The sequence below is a fragment of the Moschus berezovskii genome, chromosome 18 (genome assembly GCF_049115385.1).
Source record: "Moschus berezovskii isolate FMDL1 chromosome 18, NW_MosBer_1.0, whole genome shotgun sequence".
Taxonomy (NCBI): Eukaryota; Metazoa; Chordata; class Mammalia; order Artiodactyla; family Moschidae; genus Moschus; species Moschus berezovskii.
Window position 1 is genome coordinate 10,730,018 of NC_142477.1, and position 19,356 is coordinate 10,749,373.

At 48.0% G+C, this 19,356-nt stretch overlaps 2 protein-coding genes across 2 annotated transcripts in view; one reads left to right on the plus strand and one right to left on the minus strand.

Moving 5' to 3' along the window:
* NSUN2 (NOP2/Sun RNA methyltransferase 2) overlaps positions 1-10,736 on the minus strand; it is a 32,586-nt gene extending 21,850 nt beyond the window's left edge. Inside the window, exons 1-5 of the mRNA XM_055422284.2 lie at positions 10,567-10,736; positions 10,312-10,469; positions 8,905-9,009; positions 3,225-3,330; positions 139-210 (exon numbers count right to left, since the gene is read on the minus strand). Coding sequence (XP_055278259.2) covers positions 139-210; positions 3,225-3,330; positions 8,905-9,009; positions 10,312-10,469; positions 10,567-10,656 — 531 coding nt within the window. The 5' untranslated portion in view covers positions 10,657-10,736. The remainder of the gene's footprint in view (positions 1-138; positions 211-3,224; positions 3,331-8,904; positions 9,010-10,311; positions 10,470-10,566) is intronic.
* Positions 10,737-11,340: 604 nt separating this feature from the next.
* Positions 11,341-19,356, plus strand: part of SRD5A1 (steroid 5 alpha-reductase 1) — a 50,476-nt gene continuing 42,460 nt past the window's right edge. Inside the window, exon 1 of the mRNA XM_055422286.2 lies at positions 11,341-11,679. Coding sequence (XP_055278261.1) covers positions 11,393-11,679 — 287 coding nt within the window. The 5' untranslated portion in view covers positions 11,341-11,392. The remainder of the gene's footprint in view (positions 11,680-19,356) is intronic.

Consider the following 19,356-nt stretch of genomic DNA (forward strand, 5'->3'; position numbering starts at 1 on the left):
ACCAAACTAAAATACATATCATTTTCCACTTCACCCAAAGTGAAAAGGAAAAATAAATGAAGACCCATATAAGACAAAAGGTCTCAACAAAGCAGAGAGAGATGAACACCAGCGTTCTCCATGTAAGGCTCAGACTACCTTATGGTGGGGGCGGGCATTCAGCAGCAGCGGGGGGATCATGCTGACGGCTTCCTGACGGCTGAGGTTTCCCTTGGAGAATAAAATTGTTAAAAATCAGCAACGGCATTAAAAACAGCAGAAAAAATTAATATTGGGTATTATTTCCAATGCATTAAGAAAATACTATATAACCATACACAGAACACCAAAGTTAGTACTATCGCGTATACCGCAAATAAGACCGACTTTTCTACTAGTGGATAAATGGTCACTATCAAAAGACAGTAATCCCTGTCCATCAGAATGACATTCAGTTCAGTTCAATCGCTCAGTCATGTCCGAGTCTTTGCGACCCCATGGACTGCAGCACACCAGGCCTCCCTGTCCAGTATCAACTCCCAGAGTTTACCCAAACTCATGTCCATTGAGTTGGTGATGCCATCCAACCATCTCATCCTCTGTCATCCCCTTCTCTTCCCACCTTCAATCTTTCCCAGCATCAGGGTCTTTGCCAATGAGTCAGTTCTTTGCATCAGGTAGCCAAAGTATTGGAGTTTCGGCTTCAGCATCAGTCCTACCAATGAATATTCAACTGATTTCCTTTAGGATAGACTGGCTGGATCTCCTTGCTGTCCAAGGGACTCTCAAGAGTCTTCTCTAACACCACAGTTCAAAAGCATCAAATTTTTGGCATTCAGCTTTCTTTATAGTCCAACTCTCACATCCATACATGACTACTGGAAAAACCCACAGACTTGACTAGATGGACTTTTGTGGGCAAAGTAATATCTCTGCTTTTTAATATGCTAAGTTGGTCATAACTGTCCTTCCAAGGAGTAAGCGTCTTTTAATTTCCTGGCAGCAGTCACCATCTGCAGTGATTCTGGAGCCCCCAAAAATGAAGTCTGTCACTGTTTCCACTGTTTCCCCAACTATTTGCCATGAAGTGATGGGACCAGATGCCATGATCTTAGCTTTCTGAATGCTGACCTTTAAGCCAACTTTTTCACTCTCTTTCACTTTCATCAAGAGGCTCTTCAGTTCTTCACTTTCTGCCATAAGGTGGTGTCATCTGCATATCTGAGGTTATTGATATTTCTCCTGGCAATCTTGATTCCAGCCTGTGGTTCATCCAGCCGAGCGTTTCTCATGATGTACGCTGCTTACAAGTTAAATAAGCAGGGTGACAATATATAGCCTTGATGTACTCCTTTTCCTATTTGGAACCAGTCTGTTGTTCCATGTCCAGTTCTAACTGTCACTTCCTGACCTGCATACAGGTTTCTCAAGAGGCAGGTGAGGTGGTCTGGTATTCCCATCTCTTTCAGAATTGTCCAGTTTGCTGTGATCCACACAGTCAAAGGCTTTGATGTAGTCAATAAAGCAGAAATAGATGTTTTTCTGGAACTCTCTTGCTTTTTTGGTGATCCAACGGATGTTGGCAATCTGATCTCTGGTTCCTCTGCCTTTTCCAAAACCAGCTTGAACATCTGGAATTTCATGGTTCACATACTGTTGAAGCCTGACTTGGAGAACTTTGAGCATTCTTTGGCAAGTCTTTGACATTAATGTCAGAATGACACTAGCTCGTTAGAAACTCAAGTACAACACGCACACAGGACAGAAACCCCCCTAGAAGTGTCCCCTCATAGCTGAAACTGTAACTTCTGTTTCCTGGTTCTCCTGTTTCCAGGAGCAGCCCACACCTCGTCTGTATTCCTCGACACCTCCCCGTCAACCACTGCCTGCTTGCCTCAGCGGAAGGCAGACAACAAGTAAACCTCCACACTAACCAGCCGTCCTCCACACCTTCACCCATGGGTCAGGACACCTGTTCAAACGTTCGACTGTTCAGAGTCTTTGAAAATTCTAGCACTTGTGACACTCACAACTCTATTTTAACAGCTTAGGACTGAACGCCCAACAAAAAGCCAAAAACTGTCAGCTACCAGGAGGCTTCTGCTCCTTCACAACCTGGCTTCCTGTCTGAACAGCCACCCCATGCTCATCCCTCACCTTACACGGACGCAGGATGACGAACGCTATGCCAAAGTGCAAACCTGCACTTTCTCTGACAGTTCACACACCCCCTGGAGATTAAATGCCAAGCCAGAAAAGCCCCTTCTGCACAAGTCTGAGCAAAGAAGGGGGAACAGGCAGTGCCCAGCACCATGTACTCCTCAATATGGTGGGAGCGGGAAACCAGGCCAACAGGAGCCCTGCCGACCAGCTTACCCGAGTGGACAGGAAGCCTGGGAGCACACAGCTGTGGACTGAGGACATTAGAACCAAGTGAGGTGAAGGGTTTCTAAACTGGCCATGGCTTCAAGGCAAGAGTCATGGGAAGCCAATCATCCTGTCAGGCAGACAGAGTAGCTCAGAGCAACAAGGAAACGAAAACCATCTGGTGACACTCAGGTATCCTGAGTGAGGAAAAGGAGACTAGAAAACAGGAAGGGGAGCTTCCGAGTTTAAACGTGAGACTGAAAGGAAATTGCCAGGCTGACAATGCCCTTCGTCCACGGGCACTCAGCCACGCACTGCACACGGGGGCAGCTGTTTTGCTGGGGAAGATGTGGCGCTAAAGGTAACAACTTATGACTGAACGGCAATCAGGAGGCGGCTGAGGATCCAGGGGGCAAAAGACCACGTCGTTTTACAAGAACCAGACCCATCACGTTCCGATGCTGCTCTCCTGCCTGGCAAAGGCGGAGCACAGTAGTTTTAATAAAGACGGACATAAAAACCCATCACCTTCTCTGCAAGAAAGGCTCCTGGCATGTGCACCCCAAAAGGACACGAAAGCAGACGGAACATGCTCCAAAGTGGGGTCCGGGGAACGGAGTGCCGGGCCCAGCCATGGTTGCAGCCACCCCGACACCAGAAGCCATGCTGACACCCCTGCCGGCACCCCCGGGACTCCGCCTTATCAGAGGAGCGATCAGCTCCTACATCACCAGGCATCACAGGGGCGCTCACAGTGAGCTCAGGGTGCTTTTCTAAGTGCCTTGCTACCCAGTCACTGCCAGCGGCAAGCATGGCAGAGATCAAACTGCGACACTAAGGCTTCAAGGAGACCAGCAAGCCTGAGGACATCTACTCACAGATTCAGTTTCGCTGACCAGAAACTGGTGAAACTTTTCCAGCTGTGGAGACTTTCTCAAGATTTTTCGACTTAAATTTGTGTGCCAGGCAAGTTCTTCAGGATACCTGACCGAAAGGAAAGTACAACATGTAAGGGTTACACATATTAAAGTGGGCTCTTCACAGCGCCTTCATTATACAGCTCATGGGCCAACTGAGACGCCCAGCCGTGTTCTGGCTGCTCACACCCCTGCCCCGTCCTCCAAAGACGCGCGCAGGACACAGCAGCTCGCCAAGACTGTGCCCCGGCCCCAGGCGCTGAGGGACACAGTGCAGGACGTGACTGAGGAGCTGTGCCGACGAACGGCAGAGGGAGCGGGGAGACCCCGAGGCCCCCACTCTCCACCGTGTTAAGGGCACAGAGCCCAGGAGAAGGCAGAAGATGACAAACCACAGTGCGGATAACACAGAACGAAAACAATGCCGTATGGCAGCTATCAGAACGTCCGACATTTGATTACAGTATTTTTTTTTAACTGTATTTTTCACTATTTCTCAAACCAAGCAGTCCAATAATATTGTGAAATGTTCTATATACTGCCAACACCTTGGAAATCAAAAACGTATTAATCTGAGGTCCCAGGCTGATGTTTATACAGACCAAAGAACAGAGCCTCTCCTGCCATCTATGTAAACATACTTGAATGGTGTAGAAATGATGCCATCACAGGTGAGGAAGTGTCTGGTTTCATCATCCTGTGCACCTATCCACCCACTGAAGTCCAACAGCACGGGTCAGTACACGGACAGGACACGTGGGGCCGTGCTCAGCGTCATATGGCACTCGGTGACAAACCTTACTGCCCTTAGCATTAAGTCTGAGCTATAATGATGAGCTCAATTTAACAACGCAGGGTCACAATGTTACCATGGGTCAAACTGCAGCTACGGTGACAGCCGTGAAAATGGAACGGAATATTTGAAAAACACCACGTTAGTCATCTGAGTGACTATCTGACAGAGACAAACTGAGGCTTAAGATTTGAAGAACTGCTCAACTGTCACTTTATCATAAGCTATATCTGATAAATTATGAAGATTAAACTGGCTGAACCTGTTCATGGCCACCCTCAAAATGTCCTGGAACTTTTGTTTCTATTTCTTATGCTTGTGTCCCTCTTCAATATTTAACCTGCTTCAAAAATACAAAACCAAAATACAATCGTACTTATTGCTGGTGCTGCTGCTAAGTCGCTTCAGTCGTGTCCAACTCTGTGCAATCCCATAGACGGCAGCAGACCAGGCTCCCCCATCCCTGGGATTCTCCAGGCAAGAACACTGGAGTGGGTTGCCATTTCCTTCTCCATTGTAGTTATTAGGTATTTATTAGGCAATTTTAAAAAGCATTCAGCTTTAAATATTCCCTGTGGCCTCACTAGAGGTGAATGGCAGGGATTCACGTGGGTTGGCTCCAGCTGTGTGACTGAATGGAAGCTGCCACCCCTCTGCAACCTCTGTGTGTATTTATGTGCTAGCAATCAATCGTGTCCAGCTCTCTGCGGCCTCATGGACTGCAGCCCACCAGGCTCCTCTGTCCACGGGATTTCCCAGCCAAGGATACGGGCCTTTGGTGATAGTCAAACATCTGCTTTCCTAAGATTCCTGGCAAACGGAACTGTCTGAGATCAATGAGAGCACACATGCCAGTGACTACCTTACCAAACGACCTAACATCACTAATGTGAACGCTGCCTACCGTTACTCACTGTACAAGGCTGAATCTTCATTTTCCAACAGAGAGCAGACTCTAGGTATAACTTGAGGGAATATATCTTTATGTGCTTTATTGGTTGAGTTTCTAGTAGTTAAAAATGTAAATTATTACAAGAATCAAATCTAACTGTAAGTTACAATTACAAAAGCTTTTCATCTTATGAGAAAATTACTTAGCTCTCAAACAGTTAACTACAAAGACAGAGTTAAAAAGAAAAGTCTCTCTATATATATAACATCTAAGATAACTCATCATCAACTCAATTAAAAAGAACATAAACAGAATGACAATATGGTGCGTTTGCAACAACTCATTGTGAAAACAAGGCCTTTGAAAAAATGCTTTAATCCCTCACAGTTCCTAGTCTATGAAAGGTAAGAAAAAAAATGAAATCTGCCCAAGCTGTTAAGTCCAATACATAACATTCCTTCTAGAAAACCTGGTTCCCCAAAATATTTCTTCTATATTACATCCCGCTATGTCTCAAAAGGTTAAAAGACTATTAAGATCTATTTCTGCAATTTCCACAATATAAAAAACCACCAGAAAGTATTTTACTTTTCATTTACTTTTACTTATCAGTCCTTTACTTACTGATTTATGGGTATCCCACACCTGACCAGTGAATCTGATTTAACGTTTATAGAATAAAACTGTCTCACAGTTGTCACTGAAATGAAAAAAGGGTGAGTATTAGGAACTCGTATCTTACAACATGTTGCTCAGACCCTTCAGCTGTGCTCAGAAAACTGGATCAAACAGTATCGTAAAGAGAAGGCCCGGCTGTTAGCGGGGTGACTCCTTGCATTCTTCACCTACAGATTACCTGCAGGGCCTTTCCAAGAGATCTGGAATTGACTGGTCCTTCCCTGAGATCCGAAGTTCAACAATCAAGAGTGAAAAACAGCCATTAAACATTCAATGGGCCAATTAAACCAAAGTCCAACTGTAGTTTTCAGAGAACAATAAAAATAGCAAGACTAATTCTGTCTGGGTTGGGCCTGTGGAAGAAAACTCCACCAGGACAGCCCTGAGAGACACCCTTTCCCCAGGGGGCAGGCTCTCCAGCTCCTCTTTCTGCCCAGAGGCAGAGAACAGGCAGAGGCGGCCCCATCTGAAAAGCCGCACTCCTGGACACAGGGTGGAAGGAATAAATGCTTCCAGGTGCCAGTGTGAGGCAGCAAAAGCACAGAAATGTGCAAAGACAATCCTAAGCCTGCTCTGAAAACATCAGACACCCCAACTGCAAGCACCAGGGCCATCCATCAAATCTCCAAACCATGGCGCAGACCAAGGGCTCAGCGCACACCCCAGACTGAGAGGGGGCCTGCCCGTCACGTGATGGCCGCCGCGCTCGCAGATGGTACAGACCCAGCAGGGGGAGACCTTCCTCATCCACGGGCTCAGCACCTGGAGTCAGAGTCCTTTTCCTGTTCTCTAACAGTCAAGCTTCTAAGCTCTGATTAAAACTGTTTAACAAAAAAGCCATCATGGACTTCTTTGGTGTAACACTGCAGGCTCATTCCTGTATCCCAGAAATGTGCTCGGTAATGGTGGCGTTTGGTTCTGATCTGCTTGAAGCATCTGGCCACTCAGTACTCCTTCCACCGTGGACGCCGTGCACATCTGTGATACGGACACTGAACATCCAAACGGCCAACAAAAGAATGACAAGCAAGCAAACGCACAGGCCAGGAACAATGAGAACCTTATTTTTGTTCTCTTGTGATGAACAAAGGTTAGCCAAAAAGAAAAGATACATCAAACACTTGAACAGTCAAAACATCCAAAGCTGTGGGAAACGCTGGTTAAATTCATCTTCTCAAGCAGAAAGTGAAGAGGAACTAGAGTGCCTTGATGAGGGTGAAAGGAGAGTGAAAAAGCGGGCTTAAAACTCAACATTCAAAAAACAAAGATCATGACATTCAGTCCCATCACTCCACAGCAAACAGAAGGAGAAAATGTGAAAACAGTGACAGATTTTTTACTGCACCATGAAATTCAACGACGCTTGCTCCTTGGAAGAAAAGCTATGACAAACCTAGACCGTGTATTAAAAAGCAGAGACATCACTTTGCCAACAAAGGTCCATCTAGTCAAAGCTATGGTTTTTCCAGTAGTCAGTATGGATCTGAGAGATAGACCATAAAGAAGGCTGGGGTCCAAAGAACCAATGCTTTCAAATAGCGTCACTAACTCAATGGACAAGAATCTGAGCACGTTCCCGGAGATCACGAAGAACAGGGGAGCCTGGTGTGACGTAGTTCACGGGGTCACAAAGAGTCCGAGGCGACTGAATGACAAACTGCCAGGCAGTGACGGTTAAATTCACCTTTTATAGTATCACTTGAACGTGGTGCTGTCCTTTTGTGAGAATTCTCAGTTCCTTAAAGTTGATAATCTGCAATGTGTAACTATTAACATCTTCATGACTTCCACAGTCCAGGCTGTGAGACTCTCGAGAGTCCCTTGGACTGCAAGCAGATCCAACCAGTCCATCCTAAAAGAAATCAGTCCTGAGTGTTCATTGGAAGGACTGATGTTGAAGTTGAAACTCCAATCCTTTGGCCACCTGATGCAAAGAATGCACTCATTGGAAAAGACCTTGATGCTGGGAAAGATTGAAGGCAGGAGACAGGGACGACAGAGGATGACATGGTTGGATGGCATCACTGACTCGATGGACATGAGTTTGAGTAAACTCCAGGAGTTGGTGATGGATGGGGAAGCCTGGCGTGCTGCAGCCCATGGGGTCGCAAAGAGTCAGACATGACTGAGCGACTGAGCTGAGCTGAACTGAACTGATGGCCCTGGCCTTGGCACCACCATGGTTTGTGCAACTCTCTGGGCCATTCACGAGACAGACGGGACCGCTTTCACACACCTGAATTGGATCAAGACACACAAATGAGCCACGAGACACTGAAAGGACAGCGAGGATAAAAGGAGGGTGAGCGTGGGCCCTGGAGACAGAGACACACAGGCTGACGCAGCCCCTGCTGAGACTCTGCCGGGCGAGGAGCTATGACGTGATTTACAGTCATGGGAATCCCACTCATCTTGTGTGACTCTGGGTGAGGTCGAGGAGTTTACAATGGAGGCACAGCGGCCAATGGGAACCTCCATGAGGACTGTTCAGAAACATCCGCTGTTTGGTAACATCTCAGAAAGACCCCATGGAAACAGAAGGGGCGACTGATACAGAGGGGGTCTCAGATCATCACTGTTAGGACACCCACTGACAGACGCTTTAGAACACTGAGATGGGGTCTTCAAGGTTCACTGTGGAAGGACCTGATGCTGCAAGATGAAGGAATTGTTTCAGACAGACACCACTGGAGGTGCTGTCAGAGCAGACAGGGACTTCCAACTCACGCTTGTCCCAACCCAGCTGCAGGCAGGGGACCGACACTCATGCCGAGACACCTCCTCCATCACCCCCGTTCCTTTCCTTCTCTGTGTGACTAATTTCTGTTGTGTCATGTGTTCGTATGCAATAAACCAAGCAATCAGCAAAATGAAATGCTGGCTACACTCCATATGTCTCCCAGCTTGACTCTTACCTGGTCTTATGCTGGGCCCTGCAACAAAACATTAAGTTTGCAACAGTGCTAACGTGAAGACAAGGGGTTTAAGTAGAAACGGTGAAAATGGTAACATCAAGGAAGAAAAGAAGCTAGACTGACTTGGAAAAATTGACGGAAATGAAGACTTCAATACACAGCACTGCAAGTCACAAATGAAAACTTGCACACGGGTGTGAAGTAACAGCGAATAAAAGCACTGGGAATAAGAATAGGAAAATGTCTCAAAAGTATATTTAGGTTCTTTCGTGCCAAAGTCAAACAGGTTACCAAGAAATAAACTCAAGTGACAAAGATTAAAATCCCAGAGAAACATCCCACAGGATGAAGCGTGATACCTACCAACTCAGGGGCTGTGGAACTTCAACTTTCTGCCCATCCACCTCCAAGTCCTCCAGTTCCTTGAAATACTTGTTCTTTAAGCAATGAAGAATCTCTTTTGCATGGCTATCAAAAAAAAATTTTAAGTTTCAAATCAATCTGGAAAACTAAAACATTTTATCTCTTTATGAACCTAAGATTGTGTTTTGTAACAAAAGCCATCCTTGTGTGCAGTGAAGACATTCTTTAATTACTCCCATTTTACTGTATTCTTTCAAAGCTTAAACAATCCTTGTCCTTTAATCGCTAAAAGGTGAAAAACTAAATACAACACTATTCTAACTCCTCTCAACATTCCTCGAGTTCCATTTTCGTTTGCAGGTCATCTTCAAAAGGTACAACTGCAACCATATCCTTAAACTTACACACTAAAGGTTCATAAGGAAGAAACAACTTCATTAAATGACATCTCTAAGCTTCTTTCGAAGAAGACCATGGAAACAGGATATGGACACAACAGTCCTAAAGGCCGTTTTGCCCAGCAGAGGCACATTAAAGGACTAACACAACCCACAGTAGGGACGTTCCCTGGCGGTCCAGTGGTTAAGAGTCTATTTTTTCCAATGCAGGGAGTGCAGGTTTGATCCCTGGTCTGGGAACTGAAATCCCACATGCCATGGGCCGAGGCCAAAATATACGTAATAAACATTTTTAATAAGTTAATAACCCACAGTAAACTTTAGACGTCACAAAGTGAAAATCCACCACATGTAACAGACTCCCCACATGGAAACTGCACATAAAAAGCTATGAAGCACAGTTGCACCTGCAGGGGACGCTTGAAACTTACTTTAATTTTCACCCATCATTCCAGTGCCCCCTCCTCCAGTTACTCCCTACTTCCAAGGATAAATATCCTGCTCAACAGCTGACGGGGACGAGCTGATCACTGCCTCCTGTCTCCTTGCTTGACTACCCTGCGGTAAAGCTTTTTCGCTTTCTGCAAGACTGTTGCCTCGGTATTTGGTCTTTCCATTGTACAGCTAGCAGCAATAAGCCACGTGCTCAGTTACACGACTCAAAAAAAAAAAAAAAAACAACTAAGAGACAGAACACCATAAGCTTCACGTAAAACTCACTAATGTCACAAGTTCTCATGTGTTCCAAAGGGTGGGGCCCCGTCAATGGGCCCCCAAGAGTCAACTGCTTCTCGGCCTGCACATTCGTTTCTGATTCTAACCTCCCAAGTTGCCAGGCCCTCCTCCCCGTACTCCGTTGGGACACCCGTGCTCCCTCCCCTCAAGGCCTCCAGGCTCCAGCATCCATACCGCTGACGTGTGCTTCTTGGGAGACATACATTTGCGTTTTAAACCCGGGACATTCTAAACCCCAACTTTCCGAGAAACGTGAAAGGCACGACCCCCTTACCTCTTGTAACCGGTAATTCTTAACGTGGCTGGGAGAGGCTCCCTGAGCGCTCCCATGAACTGGTCCCACTCGCCCTCGGGCACGATCTTGAGCTCCTGGTAGTAATGCTCGAACAGCTTGTTCTCCTTGACGATCTCGGGGTATCCGCCTTCCCAGCCCTGAGGAGTGAGGGAAACTTGGCACCCGGGGCCGCGAAGCCGCCCCTCGCCGCCGCGCAGGCCTCGGGGCCCCGGCCCGCCCTCCCCCGGGTCCTACCGCCCCATTGCGCTTTCCGCCGTCCTCCGCGCTCCCGGGCCGCTGCTGCTGCTGCTGCTGGAGCCGCCGGGCCCGCGACCGCCGCCCCATGGCCCACGCGGCCGCGCACGCCGCCCGCACAGCGCGACCCGCCACCGTCGGCCGCTAGCACTTCCGGCCTGCGGCTCGAGGACCCTGCGGGTCCGCGCATGCGCCTCCCCGGGACCTGCAGGGAGGGAGACACCTGCAGGAGCGCAAGGATTTCCGCGCCGGCTCAGGCAGCGATGCGGACAGCCCGAGGTCGCGCGTGCGCACCGCGGCGACGACGCTCGGTCTGGGAGGGCCCGGAGTGGGCGGGGCCGAAGGGCGGGGCCTGGTGGGCGGGGCTCTAGGCGCGTGGGCGGGGCGGGCGGGCGTCCCGCCCTGTCCCCGGCGCGCACCCAGGGCTAGGTAGACGGTCCGGGAGTGCCCGGAGTGGGCGGGGCTGAGAGGGCGGGGCCTGGCGGGCGGGGCTCTAGGCGCATGGGCGGGGTGGGTCCCCGGCGCGCACCCAGGGTTGGTGAGATGGTCGGGGAGGGCCTGAGTGGGCGGGGTTCTGGCCGTGTGGGCGTGGCGAGCGGGCGCCCCACCCCGTCCCCGGCGCGCACCGAGGACTAGGGAGACGGGTGGCGCGTGGCTCCGGGGCCGCCCGCACTGGGCGGATCCGCGCCCAGGGCTTTGACAGCGGGCGCGGGCCTCAGGTAGCCGCGCCTCCCGTCCCCCACCCCACCCCGCCCGCAACCGCCCCCGCCCTATATGTGGCCCGACGCAGCCGCCGGGCCATGGAGCACGCCTGCCGTCCCCCACCATGGAGCTGGCCGAGCGGTTCCTGCTGGACGCGCTCGCCTACCTGGAATGCGCCCTGGGCGTCGTATGCTACGTGCTGCTGAAGCTGGCGGGCTCGCCCTACGGGCGCTACGCGTCGCCCGGCTCTGCCTTCAGGCTGCCGGCGCGGGCCGCCTGGGCCGTGCAGGAGCTGCCCTCGCTGGCCCTGCCGCTCCTCGCGTGCGCGGGCGCGGGCGCGCCGGCCGAGCGCCTCAACCGCTGGCCCAACTGCATCCTCTTGGCCATGTTCCTCGTCCACTATGCGCAACGGTAAGAGCGGACGGCCCCGCGCTTCCCCTGGTGCGCACCCTTCTCCCCGCCGCCCCTGCTGCACCGGCCTTGTGCCACCCCGGGCCGGCTCCCTGCACCTGTGCCCCAAGGCCTGGCGCCCTCTCCTTGCGCCCCTGCCCTCTCTCCCCCAACGCCCTCTTCCTACTTTTCTAGTTCCATCGTGGACTTTGTTGAGAGTGGATTGTTTCCTCCAATCAGATGATCACTTGCACCTCGGGGGGTTTGGTTTCCAATTACTGAATGGGTCACATTCAGGGACTTTCTCCTCTACAATATAGGCAGGTGCCCCCAGAACTGTGGAAGTAGCCTTCCAAGAAATAACCGGTAAACACACCTAAGGTCTTTAATCTAACTTACAGATATTTGGTTTTTGTGAAAAAGGCTCAATGGCTGTGTCTGTACTCTTGAGGTCTGTAACAAGTTGGGACTCTCTCCAGGTCTTAGGCTTTGGCTTTTGCACAACTTAAGGACTTCCCTCGGAGAAGGCAATGGCAACCCACTCCAGTACTCTTACCTGGAAGATCCCATGGGCGGAGGAGCCTGGTAGGCTGCAATCCATGGGGTCGCTAAGAGTCAGACATGACTGAAGCGACTTAGCAGCAGCAGCAGCAGCAAGGGCTTCCCTGGTGGCTCATCTGGTAAAGAATCTGCCTGCATTGCAGGAGACCTGGGTTCGATTCTTGGATGGGGAAGACCCCCTGGAGAAGGGAATGGCAACCCACTCCAGTATTCTTCCCTGGAGAGGCCATGTGGACAGAGGAGCCTGGTGGGCTACAGTCTATAGGGTCACAAAGGGTCGGACAAACTGAGGGACTAACATTTTCACACTTTTGCATAGTTAAACCAAATGGCTGCTCGAAAGCTTAAAATCAAAATTTGAAAATTTGTATTCACACTTCGAAAGGCTACCCAGTTAAAAGGGGTGTTCCCTGCACGTCAGGGACCTGAGCTCAACTGCTTTGGGAACGTGGGCAGGTTACTTGACCTCTCTGGTTGTGGGTTCCACCTTAGGACACCCACTTCACAGAGCAGTAGAAGAAGTCAGTGTGGGTGTCTCTGAGCCTCTCTTGAACCACTGGGCAGCTGCATCCCAGTCTGCTTTTAAGTTTTAAGCAGACACTGGAAATGGGCAGTCAGTGTCCCATGAAGTCTTTCTGAGTGCTCTGTACCTGACAGTCCTAGAGAATTCCAGTAACCTAACTTATTAACAGACTTATCAGTGCGTTTCCCAGTCACATCCGACTCTTTGTGACCCCATGGACTGTAGCCGCCAGGCTCCTCTGTCCATAAAATTCTCCAGGCAAGATTACTGAAGTGGGTAGCCATTCACATCTCCAGGGGATCTTCCCGACCCAGGGGCTGAACCCAGGTCTCCTGCATTGCAGGCAGATTCTTTACCGTCTGAGCCACCAGGGAAGCCCAAGTTTGCCATAAGTCCATACCAAAACAGGGAGCTGATCGATGACTTGCAGCACCTAAACCTGGCCAGTAATTTCATTCATGAAGAGAGGAAGCCTCTACAGCACGGCTGCCGCCCACAGTTGTCCATGTTACTGGACACATAGCCCATGTGATCTGGGGACATTTAAGTTTTCCAAACCTTCCAACTTGAGCAAACTCCAGGAGATGGTGAATGACAGGGATGCCTGGTGTTCGGCAGCCCATGGGTTGCAAAGACTCAGACTTGACTGAGCAACTGAACAACAAGTTTTCCAAATAGAAGAGATAAACATCTTCCATTCTACCCAAGCAGCTAATTTATTCAACGGTCATTTGACCTAAGTCGACTAAAAACAGATGCACAACTTGAGAGCTGCGAGTTAAGTTTTCTTTGGGTCTAAGTGAAGACTGTAGCCTGGGAGGCAGCATCTCAGAGAGCTCTGAGAGCCTGCTCCAAAACGGCAGTGGGGGAAAGAAAGTCAATATGTAAGGTTTTGGCGAAGGGGGAGTTCAATGCCATGAAGCACTCATTTTACAAAAGGTTTTTTGTTAGTCATGGGGATTTGATGTCACCATGAAGGGATTTAGTGCTTTCTCTAGATATGAGGATATACAAAGATTGAGATCATAAAATCTGTTCCTAAAGGAGATCAATCCTGGGTGTTCATTGGAAGGACTGATGCTAAAGCTGAAACTCCAATACTTTGGCCACCTCATGCGAAGAGCTGACTCACTGGAAAAGACTCAGATGCTGGGGGAATTGGGGGCAGGAGGAGAAGAGGATGAGATGGCTGGATGGCATCACCGACTCGATGGACATGAGTTTGAGTGAACTCCGGGAGTTGGTGATGGACAGGGAGGCCTGGTGTGCTGTGATTCATGGGGTCGCAAAGAGTCGGACACGACTGAGTGACTGAACTGAACTGAACTGAAAAACATCCAACTATCTTAAAGACCTGTCCCTCCAGATTCTCTGGAGCACAGAGTGCCTTACTCCACCCTGAACTCCCTCAGGGGTTGTTGAAGGTCAATAGCTACAGCAGCCTGGGGTTCAATTTCCCTGCAGGCAGATGGCAGTGATCTTGGTAAGTGCCAATTTGTAGTTGACACGCCCCCTTCTGGTCATAAAGCCAGCAGGGGTTGGGAGGGTTGGGAGGGAGGGGGTGTGGGCCCGCCTTGCTGGGAAGGCTCCTTCCCAGTTCTGAAGAAGGTTTTTGCTGATAAGCCACTCAGTGTGCTATCACTGGACTAGGTCTTAATAGTCAAAGATGTCGGGACACCTGTCTTCTAGTTATGGTCCAGGAAAGTATTCCCTCTTGTTTCATGAAAATACCTAGAGTTACACTATTACAATCATTGATCGTATATCGAGCTATACATTTGATCAGCTGCTTCAAGTCTAGTCATCATTTTCATTGGGGGCTCAGTCCTACACCTGGTAATACAAGAAATAATAATCTTGTGAAACAAGAAAAACACAAATGGTATAGTTAATAACATTAGTGGAATTAAAAGTAAATAGTTTAGCCATGAGCCTCCCACAGCAAACCAGTTTGTTTTTTTTTTTTAAAGATCTTCAAGACTAGGGAATGGGTCACTTAAAGCAGAAATCTGACTTTTCGTATGGTTCACCAAATGTGTTATATTAGAGAATTCATCAGGTATAAAAACGTAGCATTCAGTTTGAATTATGGTGCAGGTGCCTCCCTGGAATGCTGTAAGGATGTCAAGGGTCATGCAGTTGTGTAGCACTGCCTTTTTCATCACAGAGATCTCAGAATTCAGTAGGCTAATAGCCTGATTACTATCATTTAAAGCTTATGAAAGTTGTTAAGGCTTGCTGCTGCTGCTGCTAAGTCGCTTCAGTCGTGCCCGACTCTGTGCAACCCCATAGATGGCAGCCCACCAGGCTCCCCCATCCCTGGGATTCTCCAGGCAAGAACACTAGAGTGGGTTGCCATTTCCTTCTCCAATGCGTGAAAGTGAAAAGTGAAAGTGTGTTAAGGCTTCAGTTCAGTTCAGTTCAGTTCACTCAGTCGTGTCCAACTCTCTGCGACCCCATGAATCACAGCACGCCAGGCTTCCCTGTCCATCACCAACTCCCGGAGTTCACTCAAACTCATGTCCACAGAGTCGGTGATGCCATCCAACCATCTCATTCTCCGTCGTCCCCTTCTCCTCCCGCCCCCAACCTTTCCCAGCATCAGACCCCATTGAAGGCGCAGGTGCATGCATGCACACACACACACACACAAGCTGCTAAATGGTCATACCAGTAGAATACAGATCCTTGACCCACTGGGATCCTACCAGTGGTAATTTTTGGTTGGGGTTACCTCTAATTTGTTAACATGTATGACCTTAAATTCATGGGAATCCCAAGCTACACCTTCATATCGATCCCTGTAGATGTGACGGCCATAAATTAGTGCCACAAACCCACTGAGTACCATACCAATCCCTCTCTCTAAGGGTAATAATAGACATAGTTAATAAAGCACCCAGTCTTATGTCGTAATTACCAGCTTGATCATTTTTAGTATGATTTAACCCTTCCAGTCCTGGATGTTCACTGGAAGGATGATGGTAAAGCTGAAACTCCAATACTTTGGCCACCTCATGCGAAGAGTTGACTCACTGGAAAAGACTCTGATGCTGGGAGGGATTGGGGGTGGGAGGAAAAGGGGACAATAGAGAATGAGATGGCTGGATGGTATCACCAACTGGATGAACATGAGTTTGAGTGAAGTCCGGGAGTTGGTGTTAGACAGGGAGGGCTGGCATGCTGTGATTTATGGGGTCGCAAAGAGTCGGACACGACTAAGCGACTGAACTGAACTGAACCCTTCCCAACATAGAGGAGCTTTTAAACTAAAATGACCATAGCCTGGTATTAACCATGTAGATCCACTCCACCCCATAACTGTGAGAGTTTTCCTTTTAATAGATGAGAGGTTAATTTTTTACAGAGACTTAGCTCATCACTCCAACTGAGTTTGAATGACCCTAAGAGAAAACGTAAGTGTATGGCCAGCATCAGAGCAGATATTATTAGTTGACCCGGTAAGAGTATCCCATCTAGTAATATCACAAATAGATAAAACAGGACTGAACATTCATCTAAAATAAATTTCCTAGCAGGTATCCAATCAGAGCCCTAGAGAGCAGAAATCCACCAAGGTAACCCACAAGTACTGGACACAGGTAATTGGCCACCACCCAACAATTGGATTGAGTTTTAAACTAGCATAGACTCATGTCCGTGATAGAAAGCATTTGATTGACATGCATAGGTCCAAGGAATCAAGAAAACATTATAAACGATCATACAAGTCAGATGAGCATCTTGGGCAAGCTGTCTACTTCTGATGTCCTCTTCTCCTCCTCAGTTCAGTTCAGTTCAGTCGCTCAGTTGTGTCCGACTCTTTGAGACCCCATGAATCACAGCATGCCAGGCCTCCCTGTCCATCACCAGCTCCCGGAGTTCACTCAGACCCACCTCCATCGAGTTGGTGATGCCATCCAGCCATCTCATTCTCTGTCGTCCCCTTCTCCTCCCGCCCCCAATCCCTCCCACAATCAGAGTCTTTTCCAGTGAGTCAACTCTTCGCATGAGGTGGCCAAAGTATTGGAGTTTCAGCTTCAGCATCAGTCCTTCCAATGAACACCCAGGACTGATCTCCTTTAGAATGGACTGGTTGGATCTCCTTGCAGTCCAAGGGACTCTCAAGAGTCTTCTCCAACACCGCAGTTCAAAAGCATCAATTCTTCGGCGATCAGCTTTCTTTACAGTCCAACTCTCACATCCATACATGACCACTGGAAAAACCATAGCCTTGACTAGACGGACCTTGGTTGGCAAAGTAATGTCTCTACTTTTTAATATGCTATCTAGGTTGGTCATAACCTTCCTTCCAAGGAGTAAGCATCTTTTAATTTCATGGCTGCAGTCAGCATCCACAGTGATTTTGGAGCCCAAGAAAATAAAGTCTGACACTGTTTCCCCATATATTTCCCAAGAAGTGATGGGACCAGATGCCATGATCTTTGTTTTCTGAATGTTGAGCTTCAGGCCAACTTTTTCACTCTCCTCTTTCACTTTCATCAAGAGGCTTTTTAGTTCCTAGTGGAGTGTAATTTCCTCTGAGCATCGTTTTAAGGTGAGTTTGAGGTCAGCAGGCGTCTCTATAGACCAGTCCAGCTTAGGGGCCTTTGGAAGTGGCAGTTAACCCAAGAGTCAGTTTCCCTTCGGTTTCTCTGGGCATGAGCTGGTTTAGAAAGATCCTTCCATCCAGGCTGGAGAGAGTTCCTTAAACTATGTCTTCTTCAAGTCTTGGTTGCAGGTCATGCATGAGGCATCTGATCTTCATCCAAAGACAGATTACTGAGATAAGCTTCAGAAACAACCCTAGAGTGTCCTTTAATAATTCAATTAAATTTCACATTAATATACCCTAACAGCAAAGAACTATCCAAGAAGTGAGTCTTAGTAGATACAGACCTCCATTAACAAGCTGGGATTTAACATTCATTGGAACATCTCTTTCTCCTTAAAATCACCGTCATTTTTACCAAATATAACCAAATTAACACCTGTTTGTAATATAGATCTGGTCTCAGTAAACTTGACCTGATGACTTATATAACCATAATTGATCATAGACTTTTTTGCTTTGCTGAGACTTTTATGTAAGAGTCTCAGATTGAACTTTTAAAATAAAACCTTTCAGGGCAAGGAAGAAGAAAAAAGAAGTTGCTTAGTCGTGTCCGACTCTCTGCGACCCCATGGACTATAGCCTACTAGGTTCCTCCATCCATGGGATTTTCCAGGCAAGAATACTGGAGTGGGTTGCCATTTTCTTCTCCAGGAGATCTTCTCAACACAGGAATTGAACCCAGGTCTCCCGCATTGTAGGCAGACGCTTTGCCAAAGGCTTATCACAGATTTTGCCTAACAGATCTAAGTAAATTCCTCCCTTCTCAAGGTCTCCAGAATGCCTTTGAGATTTCCATACCTGTTATTGAGATAACCTTCCTAACTTATCTGATAAAGTTACCGGAAACTAAGATCTTCCAGTATCTGGAGGGTTCAGATAGAAAAGATAAACGTTTCAATTTGTTTATAAAATATAATTTTACCACATTACTGTCATCATTACTTTGAGAAGAAGGTTTTTCTTTTTTTCTCCTTACACCTCGAAAACAGATTCAAACCAGTAACGTTTCAGATGGAAACCGTAAGCATATTCACCATTTTTGAACCTTTTGTGAACCTTTGTGAAGTCATCAGGTTTTCCACTAGAATCCTTACCCAGTTCAGAAACTGGTATTTATCCAAAAGTCCTTTCTATAAATCTTCTTGAAGAGGAAGCATTTTTGTGAAACTTGGTTAGTGCTATGACAATATTTTGAGATAATAACTAGAATTATGCCTGATAACGTTACACCCAAGGTCCGTCTAGTCAAGGCAATGGTTTTTCCCTTGGTCATGTATGGATGTGAGAGTTGGACTGTGAAGAAAGCTGATCACCGAAGAATCGATGCTTTTGAACTGTGGTGTTGGAGAAGACTCTTGAGAGTCCCTTATACTGCAAGGAGATCCAACCAGTCCATTCTAAAGGAGATCAATCCTGGATGTTCATTGGAGGGACTGATGCTAAAGCTGAAACTGCAATACTTTGGCCACCTCATGAGACGAGTTGACTCACTGGAAAAGACTCTGATGCTGGGAAAGGTTGGGGGCGGGAGGAGAAGGGGACGACGGAGAATGAGATGGCTGGATGGCATCACCGACTCTGTGGACATGAGTTTGAGTGTACTCCGGGAGTTGGTGATGGACAGGGAGGCCTGGCGTGCTGTGATTCATGGGGTCGCGGAGAGTCGGACACGACTGAGCGACTGAACTGAACTGAACTGACTGAACGTTACACCCAAACATATCAGAATTTAGGAACGCCACACAGTTTCTAGGACATCTGTATTAGTAACATTTATTGTACAATGTAACCCGAGACTTACTTGACAGTGCTTCCCCATGTACTTCTGTATACAAAATGAACCTGGCTAGTGTAATATCTCTCTTTGGGATGTTTCAGGGGCCCTCTGAAGCATCCCAAGGTTAACTCGAAATCTTCATTAGAATGATTTAGGAACTTTTGTCAACAAATATCAAAAAGGTTTAGAGCACTCAGTCAAATGGAATTATAGTTCATTGTG